Genomic DNA, 16,562 nt, shown 5'->3' with positions numbered 1-16,562 from the left:
GAGGAGGTAACATCGTTATAACATAACTTAAAGCTCACAAGAGTCACTTTGGCGTGATATTGGCGCTTTAATGTCTGCACATCTTATTTACAGAAGCAGTTACATCATTTTATTTAACAGTTCTGAACCCGTGGGTCAGGACAGGACAGACTCATTACACTCTGCATAAATTCTCATTCTCAAACTGACCAGAACTAACGAGCAGAGGAATGTCGCTGCGGCGGAGGATGTGCACTTTGGAATCTCTCTTTTGTCGTTTGTGACTGTGCCTCAGATTCCTCACATTTTTACAGTAACAGATGTGAGAGATCATCACACGGACGCTGGAGTCTACGGAGAAAGTCTCTGTGTGTTCAGTTTCAGAAGAAAGTCTGAAAAAGATAATGCATAATGACGTCTAGTGGTTTCCATGACGATGTTTTTGCTTTGCCAGAAATGTGTTGCAATGGCATTAAAAGTGCATATTTATGAATTTATGCAGTTATAGGTGTTTTTGAATTATTTTTTTTGGAATTTTTTTTTTTGTGAATGGTCTCGCTGATTCACAGATCTGGCTTGTAACTTGGCCATGGAAGAAAATAACTTAAAGGGTACAGATTACTTGTTTTCTGATCTGTTCTAATGTTGTTCCCTCCTTTTCAAATTGTTTTTGTTTCCTCATCACAAATAACCCTGGAGTTGTATTTTGTTTGATTCACTGAGCTCTTCTCTCAAATTGAAAACACTCTTTTCCACCTTGTGATGTCATCATGTGGTGATAAAGGAAGGACTCCACTGTGTTTTTAAACTCCACATTTCACTAGAATCATTTGGATTTGACTTCCGCTCTGGGATTTACAATCTCTACTGAACTAAAAGTAAAAGGAGCTGTTAACTTGAAAACTACCACTTCATGACATCACTCGGTGGAACAGACCATTTTGAGTTTTGGAGATATAGACAGACTAATAATAAAGTGTTACTCAAACGTGTGAATGAAATAAAACACAACTCCAGGTCTGTTTCTGAGGAGGTAACAGCGTTAGAACATGACTTAAACCTCACAAGAGTCAATTTTGTGTAATATAGAACCTTTAACATTGTGGAACACTCCAGGCAAAGCAATAACATCTCCAGAAAAGTTACACAGTGCTCCTTTACTGACCTAAAATAACTTGTTTTCTATGTGAATAAGTTTAAAATGTAGCATAGTCCCAAAAAACTTTTACTTACTGGCTCCAGTTTTATCAGAAAAAGCTCAAATGTTGAGTTTTAGTGTCCTGAGTCCAGCCCAGGAGATTATTTAGTTAAACTCTGGGACACAATGTTCAAATGTGGGACAACCGTTGATAAACAAAAGCATTTCTGTGACTTCTGTTTCCGTTTAGCCGGCTGTCCCAAACATATTTTAATGTCAGCTTGGCTTCCACACAGCCGAGCGACCGGATAGAACAAGGAAGTGCTGCTAAAATACAACCACTAAGTCTTAAGTGGATTTATGTTGAGTATCACCAGTGGTGGAACGACACGAAGTACAAGTAGTAAAGTACTGTACTTAAGTAAATAAAATGACTTAAGTAAGAGAGGACACAGGAGTCAAATGGGTTACGAAAAGTTAAATAGTTTATTTTAAGTTACTTTTAATTTATTTTAAAATGCCCAAAAACTCCCGCCCCGTGCCCCAAACAAAGTAACAACAGAAAGACGGACAGGATGAGCCAAACACAACAAAAGGACGCAGCACTGAGCCAAAGCCGTACAGGGTTGTAGAAGCCGGTGTCCACATCACTAACCTAAAACTGAAAACGTCCCCAAACAAACCTTATCAAACAAAAGGCCAAACCAAGAGTAAGACAGTCGATCCCACCAGGTCAAACACAAAAAAGGCTAACTGCAGCTAACAGGTGTGGTGTGATGGAGCGGGAGGCGGTGCATAGTGACCACGAGCAAGAGCAAGAACACAAGAGAGCGCCCCACGGTGACACTGCAACGAGCCACGCCCCAAAACAAGCATACATATAAAATGTACACAAGATAATGGACCAAAGTGGCGCCAGCACATAACATGGATACTTCTTACTTTTACGTCATTACATCTGAGTATCTGTACTTTCTACTCCACTACATTTTGAACAGGACTGAAAAGTAAAAGTATTTTTTGATTGTCTGAGACCTGCTGAAAAGGCTGAGGATTTATTTTTAATATTCATAATTTGAGCGAAACAAAAAAAACAAAAAACTAAAAAAAAATATATATATATATAATATATGCATAATACTTTTACTGTTTACTATTAAGTACATTTTTAAATATGTGCTTTGATACTTTTACATTGTTGTTTTTTTCATGTGATATTTTGCTTTTACTTGAGTGTTTCCTTGCTCCAGAGTCTGTACTTTTAATTAAATAACTGTACTGCGTTCTACTCCAACACACCAAGGGCTTTCTACTGAAGTATATAAGTCCAAACTCACTGTAGTACACGGAGCAGCATTTTTCCATAGATGAGGTCAAAAGTAAGTCAAAGTTTTGCACTGTTCATTTGCCCCGAGGTCCAGGAAAGCCCTCATATTACCCATAATGCACGATGACCTTAGTGGAAACAATTAGACCAGGCAGTCGTTGGAGACGCAGATCCTTTGGAAACGCTGAAGTGAATCGAATTATGGAACAAAAAATGACGACTGAGATGACGTGCAGCGGCGGCCATGTTTCCTCCGAAGGGATATTTCATTTTAGTAAGTTCCAGTGTTTGTTTACGTTAATGACCTCATCCAGTTTCTGTTTTGGCTGTTCCCTTTGTGGGATCACCCTCCCTTTGACAGGATTCTCGGCAGCCTCTGCTCAGTCACTGCGGCCAGGTTTTTCCTCTTGACCATATCCTGTGTAAAGAAGTGGAGTGAGTGTGACGTCACCCACAGCGTTCGGCTCCATATGAAGCTCATCGAGGCTAGAGCAGTTATAGTGGTGAATTTGGAGTCGCGTTGCACATTAGGAATTCCGACCGCGAGTATCATAGCAACCAAAGAGCCAATCTGGCGAGGCTGTTCAAGGTAATGCTCCTTCCTGTTAACAACGCTGTCAATCAAACCTGTTGCTAACGCTAGCGGGAGTGACCTCAAAGGAAGAAGGCGGACGATTCATCTGTTATTAATATTCATATCTTGATTTACAGACACAATAGCAAAATAAAAACATCAGGATCATGTAGAGCGGGTTAATATGAACATTTTAAGACCAAAATGACAAGTCTGACAGCAGCAGTTACAGAGAGAGGGGACACAGTTTGTCAATGTAAAGTGAATTGGAGCCAGAGCTGATGAAACTGGAAGTGCACCCAGGATCACTTCCTATTTGGAACAGGGCGGCTAGCGGGTTAGCTATGTCCATTTATATAAACAGTCTACGCTCTTGACCCACTCTCAAAAAATCAGTAATCTATATTCTATCCTCTCTCACCAACTAGACAACACATTATAAACACATCAACACATTATAAATAAAGATATGGAGCTGGTGATGTCTTATCTGCCTGCAGGTCAAATTAAAGGTGCAGTACGTAACTTTACCGATGGAGAGTAGACCATCTGCTTGTCTCCATGGATGGATGTGTTATCTCTTTTCCTAGAATGTTCTGCAGTATGGCTTTCAGCGATCTGTTTTCATGTAGGTGATGCCATTAAGCCAAGTGACAGATCAGATCTGTGGAGAGGACACCCCACTCACAATAAGAATGTTTGCTGTTCAAAGAACAGTAAGGTTATTTTTTTTACTACTATGACTACCATTACTACTACTTCTACTACTGCTGCTATTACTACTACTACAACTACTACTGCTGGATACCACTACTACTTCTACTACTACTACTTTACTACCCCTGCTACTACTACTACTTCTACTACTGCTACTTTTAATACTGCTACTACTACTAACACCACTACTACTGTCTACTACTACTACTACTACTATATAAAAAAAAAAATAAATTAAAAAAAAACACTGAATGAGAGGCTGTGTTCAAACTTCTGGCAGTGCATGTATTTAATTAAAAGCTGTGGAACATTCCAAACAACAACAAAGCAATAATATCTCCATGGCAACAAGAAGGTGCCGTACACTCCTCTTCCACCTGAAAAGTTACAGAGCGCATCTTTACAACACCATCAACAACAAAAAAGTCACAAACACTGAATAGTATGAGACACATCAGAACAGCCCACACTGTACAGCCACAAGCGCACGTGGGACCAGACACACCCCCTTCCCAAACAAGGCCACGCCCCTCCAGAGCTTCAACAGAGGAGGGAGTCTTCAAGTAAAATGTTTAGAAGATGGCATTTCCTACAGAGTCAAAGATGGAACATTTACGCGCTTTAAAGGTGCTGGGGTTAGTCAAGAAGAGGAACACTGCACAAGCCTCAACACATCACCATCTAGTGTCATGAAGTGGAAGTTTAATCTTTATCGTACCTCATTGTTATGCAAAAGAAACAAACCAAACTGCAAAAAACTGGCGTAAAATATAAGTGAATCGTTAACTCACCAGTCCGGGAGAGTTTTCCAGCCTCTCTGTCTGTCATTTAGCCTATGCAAAACCAAAAAAACCTGCACCCGCTCATGCGTCAATGTCGTCTTTACGCATTCACTTACACTTTACGCATTTCAAATCCCACGTTTCATCTCCGGAGAGTCCTATTTAGACTAAAGCACAGAGCCCAAATGAAATGTTTGTCTTCCCCCACCAAGATGTCTAGTGGAAAACAGAATCACAAAACTCCAGCGGGACCCACTCACTCCCCCCGGTGAACAATATTGCGTGAAAAGTGAAATTAGGCATAAATGCGAAGGAATTTCCCCTTTCCTTGAAGAACATATTTAACAAGGCTTTAAGCTGTCACAGGAATGCTTTGTGGTCTGTTGGCCGAAGGGAGAGAAATATGTTAATAATGTAGGCTACTGCCATACCAAATATGGCAATACTGTTACGTCTGAGCTCTGGTGCGCATCTGGAAACGCTTAGCTGCTCTGAATAAAGGCACTGCAGAGCCAGAAATAGACACTGTTAAACGAATTTCTGCCCACACCTGGAAGACTCACAGAGAAAGTACTATTTTAAACGTGGCCACATAAGCATGCTGTTAAAGAACTTTTGGCAAAAGTCACAAATCTGCAAGTGTCACACCATGCGTAAAAGCGCACTATACAGCAGTGGCACACCATGCGTAAAAGCGCACTAAACAACAGTGGCACACCATGCGTAAATGCGCACTAAACAACAGTGGCACACCATGCGTAAAAGCGCACTAAACAGCAGTCGCAACTTCAATTCTCGCGTGATTTATGTAAAAAAAAACACAATTTACTAATGTAAAAAGGCTTTATACATGATAACACTTTACTCATTATAAAACGTGGCTCTCAAATTCACAGATGCTTTTGAATTGTAGAGGAGGAAAGTGAAGGAATGGACAAACAAGAGAGAAAAATGTGAGACGGAAAAGTGTGCAGAGAGATTGGATCCAGGGGGGAAAAATCCATTTGAGAGGAGATGGGAAGAAAAAAAATAGAACGCTTTAGACAGGGTGGAGCTTAGGTCTTGGATGGAAAATGCGCCGAGAAACATTCCTGGCATAGTTTGGGAACAGTTCAGCAGGCAGCCCAGAGACGACGTCAGCTCCCCACAACCGTATAAAAGTCCGGAGGTGGCCGTGCTTCAACAGACTGCAAGCGCTTTACCCAGAGCCTCAACTACTCCAAACCAAGGAGCCTTTAACACGAGAGACTACGACGCAAACATACCACGAGACGATTGACGGATTCACTTGAAGACTGCTTTCCATTTTGAACAGGATTTGGACAAGACGCGAGATATTTTTTCAACATGCTGATGCTTAGTGTTGTCGTTTTCTTCATTGGGAGCCTCAACCTGGTGAGTTTTCGTGGCCTGTGCTTTTATAGGGACTGCTGTTGACTAAAAGTGAGGGGAAGCAGTGTGGTAACGCGTGGCTGTGCTGTTTGGTTGCGTAGGTTCTGTGCTCTTCGTGCCCGGCTGTGTGCGAGTGTCCACGGGAGATGCCCAAGTGCGCACCCGGCGTGAGCGTGGTCCTGGACGGCTGTGGCTGCTGCAAAGTGTGCGCCAGACAGCTGAACGAGGACTGCAGCCTGACCGAGCCTTGTGACCACACCAAAGGGCTGGAGTGCAACTTTGGAGCCAGCTTTGCTCTTGCTACAACTCGTGGCATATGTCGAGGTTTGTACAAAGACTTTTCTATCGTAGATTTTCATGTATAGAGACATTTGATTAAGTAGAGTTTAAATAAAGAGTAGTCAGTAAAGCATTGGAACCTGCATAGTTCAGCAGAATGGAATGCAGATGGGAGGAAACTATAGTCTAAAGCTCAAAGCAGACAGACAGACAACCTACTGTGGAAAGGGACCCGTTAACAGCCTGAAGAATTTCACAGTTTAACTGATCTTATCTGGCAACCATGTGATGTCTTGAGCAGGAGGTTTGGAGCAGAGCAGGAAAGAATAACATTCCTTTGCTTGTGTTTTCTTTCTGTGCAGCCAAGTCAGAGGGCAGACCCTGTGAGTACAGCAGCAAGATTTACCAGAACGGAGAGAGCTTCCAGCCCAACTGTAAACACCAGTGCACATGCATCGACGGGGCAGTGGGATGTGTGCCACTGTGCCCACAGGAACTCTCCCTGCCCAACCTCGGCTGTGCCAACCCACGACTGGTCAAGGTGCCAGGCCAGTGCTGCGAGGAGTGGGTGTGTGACGACACCAAGGAGATAGACATCCTGGAGAAGATCTTTGGCAAAGACCTGCTGAATGAAGAGCTGGAGAAGGATCTCACCAACAGAAATGAGCTCATTGCAATTGTCAAGGGTGGACTAAAGTCTCTACCATGTAAGAAGCCAGCCAAAGCTCTCCTTTTATTGAGAAACCATCAAGAACAAAAGGCTAATAATGTGTTATTATATTTTAATTACAGCATTCAGACAGCAGCCTGAGGTACAGATGTTTGACAACCACAAGTGCATCGTCCAAACCACGCCCTGGTCTCAGTGCTCCAAGAGCTGTGGAACAGGCATCTCCACCAGAGTCACCAACAACAACAATGACTGCAAGCTGGTCAAAGAGACAAGGATCTGTGAAGTGCGTCCTTGCACACAGTCACTTTACTCAAGTCTCAAGGTAAGCTCAAGGCACCATCAGCTGAACAGACAGGAGCAGACCTATAAGAAACACCCAGTACAAATACAAGTCCAAGTCTAATATTCTTTTGGTTTGTTTTTTACAGAAAGGCAAAAAGTGCAGCAGAACAAAGAAGTCAAGCCAACCAGTGAAGTTCACATATGCCGGCTGCTCCAGCCTCAAGAAGTACAGGCCCAAGTACTGCGGAGCCTGTGTGGATGGCAGATGCTGCACCCCCCATGACACCAGAACCATCCGGGTCAAGTTCCGCTGTGAAGATGGGGAGACCTTCAACAAGAACATCATGATGATCGAGTCCTGCAAGTGCACTTACAACTGTCCCTATACCAACGAAGCCTCATACCCGTTCTACCGCCTGTCCAACGACATCCACAAATTCAGAGACTGAGCACAACTGCTGGACAACCCCACTCACCACTGAACGTAGGGGTGTAAATAGACTTTCAATTGACTACCAACTTCTTGTTGTAACTAGATTCCCAAGGAATTGTGGGCTTACATCATGAGGACTTTATGAAGTGCACTGTTTGCTGTGACGTTCAGCATTCTTACTACCAACTGCTTCATATTAATGGAGCATCATGAGTAGCTTCGTTATGGAGCAAGATGTAACAAATATTTGTACATGTATCTTAGTCGCTGATATCAATTCACTGTGTATATTTTGATCCTTTACATTTGGTCAGGACCCAAACTGTAGACTTGTGTGTGAATATGAAGATATGCACATGCGCAATTTCAATTAGCAGATCATCCTTAAAGTTTGTAAGACATCGAAATGTTCCCCTCCACTTGTTTGACAAGTGTGTGGTTTCATTTTCTTCATGACGTGGGCATTACTGTTCATGTTTTGTGGCAGCTATTGAACTTCCTGAACAAAACGACAAAGCGAAACATGTCAAAGGATGAATGAATGTTTTTATTATTGTTATTAATATTATTTATCAAAAGTGTAGCTACTTTATTTGAATATTAAGTGTTATACTGGAATAAATTGTAAAATTGATTTAATTTTATATGTTACAAATAAAACTGATTTATTTATGAAATAACTTCACTGTCTGACTTGTGTTTGTCTTGGCATGAAGCATAGTGCAGTGCTCACATGGGGAAGGCTCTTTGAAAGACCTAATGTTATATCACTGTGTAGATCCGACACAGACGCAGAAGGGTCAGTCCGCTCTTATATAACAAAGTCTCCACTGACTTTGTGCTTTGGAATGCCATTCTGAAATGCACTGCTTAAGCCATACACCGCTTCTGAGAGGGAAAAAAAGATTAAGTCCATGAGCAGCAATGAGTATAGGAGTATGCCAAGAATCTTAAGTGCTGCAGTGAATGGGCCGGGATTAGACACCATGCACTACACAAAGACTGTTATTGTTTACAATCAGGTTGTATGAACAGAACATTCCTGGTTCCTGGTTTCTCACACGGAGCCTTCCCAAAATGACCTAATTCATTAGCAGCAACTGAACAAAGTGCACTGGCCTCAGCTGGCTCCTGCAGCGCGTGTTCACCAAACAGTTGTAAACAGCCCTGGAGGGAAGGAAAGAATCCATGTGCGAAGTTGTAAGAATTATTATTGTGAGGAAGCAACACAGGAGGCACAAAACCCCTAATACAAAGTTAGCATAAGATCAGATTGCAGCAGCATGAATGGCACTGTCTATTTTTAAGTTCACCTGTGTCTAAACTAGGACCATGTGTCTTTAAAAGCACTTTTACCATCTGTGGGAATCAAATGAACCCTTGTGTTATTTGTCTTTGGTTTGGGTCTGATGACAGATGCTTGCACCTGGTGCAAAATACCAACAGTACAGTTTAAGAGGGTTAAAGGAGCAGAGCTCAGGGGCAACGACAGGGAAGGCTTTCTTTTTTTGATCCAGGTAGAGGGAGCGGCTCAGGAATGCAGCAGTGGCTCAGAAAGCAGACATCCTGATGGGCGGCAGATGTTGGAAAATATTTCTGAGCAACATGTTCACTTTAGCTATGAACACTTTCCAAATATACACAAACACTCCCAAGCAATGGATTATATTCACAGAGCCATTCTATCGCCCCAGTCCTATTTTAAAGACTATATGTACCTCAGGCTGGCTCAGGCCTGTATGAAATGCTTGTTCCATCAGTAGAACAGGGCAGTGCTGGAGGAAACAGCTCTAAACCTTAATAAGAGAGTGAATAAAACCTGGTCTTTGAGCTGTGCATACCACACAGGATGTGTACACATTCCTCACATGAAAGTTTTACCTAATCACAAAGAGCCATGTCTGGATGCGCAGACACTCCCAGAGTGCCCTGTTTGCCTGTGTCCTGTCGCCTCAGGGAGAAAGTGCTACTTTTGGCCCTTCTTAGTGGACTGCCATTTGTATTGTTAACATAATGCAGCTAACTTGGTTATGCAACGGTGTCTGTATGTTATGTGAGCAGTTCTTTCGGTCATCCGTGGCATTCCTTCATAATGCACTGACAGGCTCACCATCCTACTGTCTAAACTCTCCCCAAGCGCCAAGGGATCACATTTATCGTTGAAAATAAACTGTGAAGTCCGGGCAACACTGGGCCAACCTGTAAAACCAACTGCTCAGACACAGACAAACAAGCCTCTCACACACAGGCGCCGTGCAGTTAAATCAGTCGGCAGCTACCTCATTCCCTTCACCCAGAACTGTTTAAATGACAAAGACATTAACACAGAACCTTCATCATGGACCACGTAATGCAATGCAAACAGGAGCCTACAGCAACAGCACTGCTCATTACTAAAACCTGGAAGCTGCACTGCACTGATGTCAGCTCTTTAACCTCCTCAACTGTAACGGCAGGTAAATGTTATAGGCAGCAAAGGGCCAAGCAGCAGATGGAAGCTTTGAGGCTCTTCAAATTTCACTGGCCCCATCTGCTGGAGAAAGTCAAATACAACAATGTCAAAGTCTTCAAAACTTGACAGATTTCTTTGACATGACAAATTGGGCGTTGGTCGAGGAGCATGGATAAACTAATTTAGAAAATGCATTGGAAGAGTGATGTAAACCTGGCAACAAACCCATCGAACCTCTATGTGAAGTTGCATAAGAGGGGCAGTTGAACTTGACTGGATGTCCCCAGAGGGCTGCGGGTGGCTACCTCACTGATTATTCACCCGACAGGCAGTACATTGATGGAAGAGGCGTCTCACTAAGGCAGAAGAATTTCGTTTTAAGAGTTGGATTGTGTTCAAAGTGCACATTTTAAACATGTCTAGAAGCATTAACATTTAATTTTAATGTATATTTATTACTATTCTACATGGAGAGCTCAATGAGACCACCAAACTCTCCTTTTCATGAGCGCCTTGTTAAAATACAGAACAATAAAAACGAAAACAGAAAAAAACACTGCATAGGTCCATTTAAAACATAAAAAAAGGAGTAGGTGCGAGTTTAAATATTTATCATCAGGTTATTAAAGGGCCCATGTTACGCTGTTTTCTTATCTATGTTCTAATGTTTCTTCATCACAAACCTAGAGTTGTGTTTTGTTTCATTCACACATGTTTAACACACAAACAAACCTGCATATTTAGGTAGAGCTCTTCTCTCAAACTGAAAACACTCTGTTCAACCTTGCGATGTAATCATGTGGTAATACATGAAGTGCTCCACTGTGTTTTAAACTCCATACACCTTCACTAGAATCATTTGGATCATTTCAGCCCATTTTGAGCTTTGGAGACGTAGACGGACTAATAGTAAAGTGTGAATGAAACAACATTATAACTTGGCCTAAAGTTCACAAGAGTTGATTTTGTGTGATATCAGACCTTTAAAGTGCGCTAGTGACATCAATCTATCCAGTTTTGCATGTCCTTGAAATGTGTTCCATTTTTGGGAAACAAAGTTTCAATTTTAGTGCATTAGAGAGAATATGAACTGCTAAACGGATACAAAAATCACATATATTTTAGACCATGTCAATAGTAGGTATAACTTAAGAGTTGGAAGGGTTTTTTAGCTAATAACAATAAGACAAGATATTTTATCTCTCTAAAGGACTTACTGATAATATTAATAATTGCCTTTTGCACCGAGTGTTAGCAGCTGAGCTAATGTTGGCGCGGTTGGACCCTACTCTTGTTCGATGAGGTCACAGCGTCAGCAAGCAGTTACCTCAGGGCTCACAGCTCCTCTGGGTCCATGGAGCTTTTTAACTGCAGGGTTTGACTCCTGGACGCTACACTGACTTTTATTGGTCTTTAATCAGATTATTGACTTGTGTGCTTGCATTGTGTCGTTTGTGCATGTTTCTTATTTGTGTGATTTAATTACATGATTAGATAATAGTTCAGACAAATCGGTTTAAATTCTACAGTCTCGTTGGCTCCTGGTCGGCTGTGCTGATCGAGCCTTTGTTACTGTTCCGTGAATTTATAAATAGTTTAAGCATTTCGTATCGGACTGTTGTGGTGAAGGAGGAGTTGAGTCGAAAAGGTAAAGCTCTCGATCAGGTCAAGCTACGTTCCTTCCTTCATCTATGGCCCCCGGTTTAGTCCTGATTTAATCTTGGTTTAGTCCTGGTTTAGATCTCTTTTTCTACCCTCATCTATAGCAACTGGTTTAGTCCTGTTTTGTCCTGGCTTAGTCCTGGTTTAGTTCTGGTTTAGACCTGGTTTAGACCTGGTTTAGATCTCTGGTCCTGCCCTCAACTACGGTCATGAGCTTTGGGTAATGGCCGCAAGGACAATATGGCGGATACATTCGGTTAAATGAGTTTCCTCTGCAGGGCGGATGGCCGCTCCCTTAAAAAGAGAGGGTGAGGAGCTCAGTCACATGGGAGGAGCTTGGAGTAGAGCCTCTGCTCCTTCACGTGGAGCGGAGCAGCTGAGGTGGTTCGGGCGTCTGTTCTGGATGCCTCCTGGACGCCTTCCTGGAGAGGTGTTCATGTCCCACCAGGAGGAGGCCCCGGGGAAGACCCAGGACACACTGGAGGAACTATGTCTCAGCTGGCCTGGGAACGTCTTGGGGTCCCACCGGACAAGCTGGAGGAAGTGTCGGGGGTGAGGGATGTTTGAGAGTCCCTACTTAGACTGCTGCCCCTGTGGTACCAGATGAGCAGAAGAAGATGGATGAAAATGGATGGGCATTATTATTTCCACTACATCAATATTCAGCATTTCAATTTGAATTTCTGGTTTAGAAGTATGTTTTCATCAATGGCGGCACAAAGAGGCTAAAGATTTAACTAAAACAAAAAACACTTCCTATATTCAAATCATCTTTATTCCAGACTCATGGTCCATTTTTAAAAACAGACAAGGACAGAGACAATTCAAACAGTAACATTTATGTTTTAAAAAGACGACCACACCAGTGTCTCCACATCTTGGACTAAAGCAAACTGCACTAAATCTTATATTTGTGAGTGACATTATTAATTCATTTTCTGAGTTATTCAGCTGCAAATAAAACTATACCTTAAAGTTCTTAGTACAGCTTGCGAAGCGTTCACTCGTGCAGTGAGAAACATCTCTGTCGCACTAGTCCATCTCAGCCTCCTCAAGAGCAGCCATAAAGCGTCATTATAATCCTCCTGCCTTGGAGAGTCTTTTTGTAATGAGTTCAGAGGTGGGCAGTGTATAGTGGTGTACAATATGATTTAAACAACATCAACTTTACATCAGAACACGAACCAATCTATAATTCCACTGTGAGCCACTTAGGCCATATCCGACAAAACCACAGACATCAAATATTTTACACAATTTGGATTTAACCAGTAAAGTATTCCTGCAAACCGGAGAGGGCAGATGGAAACTACTATTTAGCTGTAATCTGTTTATGAGCTTAATGTCTCTGTATGTTATCCCTTCAAATAAAGACTAAACTAAACCAATTCAACCAGTGCAGACAAAAGCTAGCTTGTGTATAAACAGAAACACCGCAAACAGCAGTTAGAACCATGACATCAGAGGATACGACTCCATGAAACCATCCCAAAAATACTCCTTCCTCTACATTGGTGTTGTAACAGTGGGTTCATGTGAGTTGATGCTACATAACAATTCCAGCATATTCCCAGTGATGTGACACGTAAGCCTTAACTCATTCCCTAACCACTTTACCAACCGTCTTGGCTGCAGGAAAACCATCATGTGAACCTTTGAGCAGCAGTGGGTCTTTTAATCAGCAATTTGCCGACTTTTCTGTGAAACTCAAGTGACATGAATGATGTATTTTCCAACTCTTTTGTCTGCCCCATGCTGGGTAATTGCTGCCTGGTTTCCACAGCAGAGGACTAACGGAGAGTAAGGCCCAAATCATAAAATCACTTTAACTTTCGCTTCAAGTTCTGATTTCTTTTACATGTTTTTAAAGGGCACTATGTAAAGGTTTTGCTAAAGAATCTGGCCAGTGCTTTTTTACCATAGAGCTGTTAATGCTATGCCTGTAATGTAATGTAATGTTCCACTCATAGACAGTATAAAGAAGTGGACTAAGTGAGTGTGACGTCACCCACTGCGTTCGGCTCCAGTCAAATGAAGCTCATCGAGGCTAGAGCAGTTATAGGGAGAATATGGAGCCAAGTTTCATTTGGAATTCCAACCATGAGTATCATAGCAACCAAAGAGTCAATCAGGAGTGAGGCTGTTGAAGGTAGCGCTTCCTTCCACCCATAACGCTGGTTTAGCAGGCAGCGAGCGCTTAGTAACGCTGTCAATCAAACCTGCTGCTAACGCTACCAGGAGCGACTTCGGGGAAAGAAGGTCCCTGATTTGTCTATTTTCAATGTTCATATCTTGATTTACGGCCAGCATAGCGAAATAAAAACCCCAGGATCACGTAGAGCGGATTAATATAAACATTTTAAGACCAAAATTTTAAGACGAGTCTGACAGCAGCAGTTACAGAGAGGGGACACTGTTATTCAATAGAAAGTGAATTGGAGCCAGAGCCAATGGAGACGGAAGCGTGCCCATGATTACTTCCTATTTGGAACGCATTGGCTAGCAGGTTAGCTACGTCCATTTATATAAACAGTTTAAGGTTCGACTGTATAGCTTAAAAAAAACAAAACAACTTACGTACATTTATTCAATTACAAAAACAGAGTCATTTCTCCACAAACCTGACCTGTAACTTAACCTGATGTCAGCTGCGAGTCTCCATGGAGATAGATAGGTTGAATGCCGTCTTGTGGAACACTCTTGGCAAAGCATGGAAGATTTTAAACGCTGAAGCTACAAAAGAAAGTTATGTATCAATAAGAAGAATAATTTCTCATAACACAACGCAAACAGAACCAGGGTTTACCAAAACAGTTTATGTCTGAGTGTGGAACTTGGGAAGCTTCAACACAATGGATCATCTGTAACTGTGACTAGTCAGACTGATGGAAAGCAGCAGGCCGTGCAGTGGCTAACTTCATCTTAATGTTTGTTCCAAGTCAAATCCACAAAGCTACTGCCCAATTTCTTCAGGAAGCAATCTGGTTAATAATGAGAGAGAAAATGGAGACAATAACGTAAGCTGAGCACACAGAAGTCCAAAAAAACTTTACAACTACCACGACCACAACGACGGAACTTGAACTTCAGACAAACATTACAAAATTATGAGATTTGATTTGCAATTCTTGTTATCAGAGAAAGACTCACGTGCTGGTCCAGACTGTGGAAATGCTATATTTGGGTGTTTGCTAAAGGTATTATAAGATCTATATAACTGCAGCCCTGGCCCTGACAACTGTACAACAACAAATTAAAAAACACAAATAATCATCATAAAGAAAAACACACACACACACACATTTAGACCATAACCTGCATAGGACAAGTTTAAAAGAACTTTCAAAAATCAGGGGGAAAAAAACTCTAACCCCAACTCCTAACTTATTAAGGCTACTTTAAAACGGGGGGAAAAAAAAACACAAAACAAACACACAGCTGGACTAAGACAAGGCAGACCACATGGAACAAAGAAATCATTTCCTGCCACTTACTTACTCATTACTGGGATTGCCGCTGATCACAGAGGCCAAACTGTTCTACTGGACCACGAAAACCACTGCTGCTGTGGCTCGCTGACCTCCTTTAGACCCATGGCATTGGTTCAAGATGTTAAGGAGCATGTTTTTTTTTTATTCTACCATGGACTGAATGATGCAATACTTCCAATTTACATGTTTAAACTGCACAGATAAACGTAAGGCCTAAGAATAATCAAGTGTTTGTTCAGTGATCAGAAGGTTGACGGTTCAAATCCCGCTCTTGACATAAACATCTCTGGTTGAGTGGTCCAATCCAGGTTGGCGGTGTGAATCCAGCTCCAACAGATGAATACTGTTGTCGTGTCCTTGGGCAAAACAATTAACTCACGTCACCCCCAATGTCTGTGTACACTGGTGTATGAATGTGTGTGTGAATGAGCGAGTGGTTTCTTGATGTAAAGTTTGAGTGTCTTGAAGGTGGAAAAGCGCAGCATAAAAACACAACATCAGACTCAACGTATTTTCCGAACTATATGTCGCTCCGGAGTATAAGTCACACCAGCGAAAAAGTGCATAATATTGAAAAAAAAAAAAAAAAAAAAGTCACACTGGACTATAAGTTGCATTTTTTGGGGAAATTAATTTTCCAAATTCCAAGACCAAGAACAGACATTTTATCTTTAAAGGCAAGTTAAGAACAATAAAATAGAGAACAACAGGCTGAATATCAGTACAGCACGCTAATGTAACACATTTACATTTATTCAGCTACATCAGGGGTGTCAAACACATTTTCACCGAGGGCCACATCAGCAAAATGGCTGCCCTCAAAGGGCCAGATGTAAAATAAATCTAACTACTTTTTTTAACTTGTTAATTAACTCTTTCTGTATTTGTCACATATTCAAGTTACAAATATTGCATATGCATTTGCCTAGATGTAAAGATATGGCTGTGTAACTGCGTATTTCTTGATAAAATTACATTTTAAGACCATCAGACCTTTTAATTTACCCTGTCGAGGGCCACATAAAATGATGTGGAGGGCCGCAGTTGGCCTGCGGGCCTTGAGTTTGACACATGTGGGCTACATGAAGCATAGACAGAACTGAATATGTGTCTGGTATGTTAACGTAAGATATTAACAGTTAATCAGATAACTAAAGCATAAAAAACAAGCTAACATGTTAGCCCTCGCGCAGTTGTCAGTGTGACAATAACAAAGATGTGAAATTATATATTTTAGTAATTTCACATATAAGTCGCATCCGAGTATAAGTCGCACAAAAAATGCCACTTATAGTCTGGAAAATATGGTACGGTACTTTGTTAAACAGCGTTTCCAATCTCTTCCAGTCTCATAATATGACGTTACAGGAAGTGTATAGAA

General features: G+C 41.7%; 2 protein-coding genes across 3 annotated transcripts in view; one reads left to right on the top strand and one right to left on the bottom strand.

Moving 5' to 3' along the window:
- The window catches only part of ddah1 (dimethylarginine dimethylaminohydrolase 1), a 118,059-nt gene extending 113,285 nt beyond the window's left edge, over positions 1–4,774 (bottom strand). The window contains exons 1-2 of one of the 2 annotated variants that reach the window (XM_055221529.1): positions 4,527–4,774; positions 190–371 (exon numbers count right to left, since the gene is read on the bottom strand). The gene's annotated coding sequence lies outside the window, so the exon portion shown is untranslated. The remainder of the gene's footprint in view (positions 1–189; positions 372–4,526) is intronic. The other variant, XM_033965658.2, reaches the window with a different exon arrangement.
- Positions 4,775–5,618: 844 nt separating this feature from the next.
- Positions 5,619–8,256, top strand: ccn1 (cellular communication network factor 1). Its single transcript, XM_033964836.2, has 5 exons — positions 5,619–5,912; positions 6,011–6,233; positions 6,551–6,895; positions 6,981–7,183; positions 7,290–8,256. The coding sequence occupies exons 1-5, from the start codon at positions 5,865–5,867 to the stop codon at positions 7,590–7,592; spliced, it is 1,122 nt and encodes a 373-aa protein (XP_033820727.1). The 5' UTR covers positions 5,619–5,864; the 3' UTR covers positions 7,593–8,256.
- Positions 8,257–16,562: the final 8,306 nt, after the last annotated feature.

This window comes from Periophthalmus magnuspinnatus, chromosome 4 (genome assembly GCF_009829125.3).
Source record: "Periophthalmus magnuspinnatus isolate fPerMag1 chromosome 4, fPerMag1.2.pri, whole genome shotgun sequence".
NCBI lineage: Eukaryota > Metazoa > Chordata > Actinopteri > Gobiiformes > Gobiidae > Periophthalmus > Periophthalmus magnuspinnatus.
This window is presented reverse-complemented; position numbering and strand designations above follow the sequence as displayed.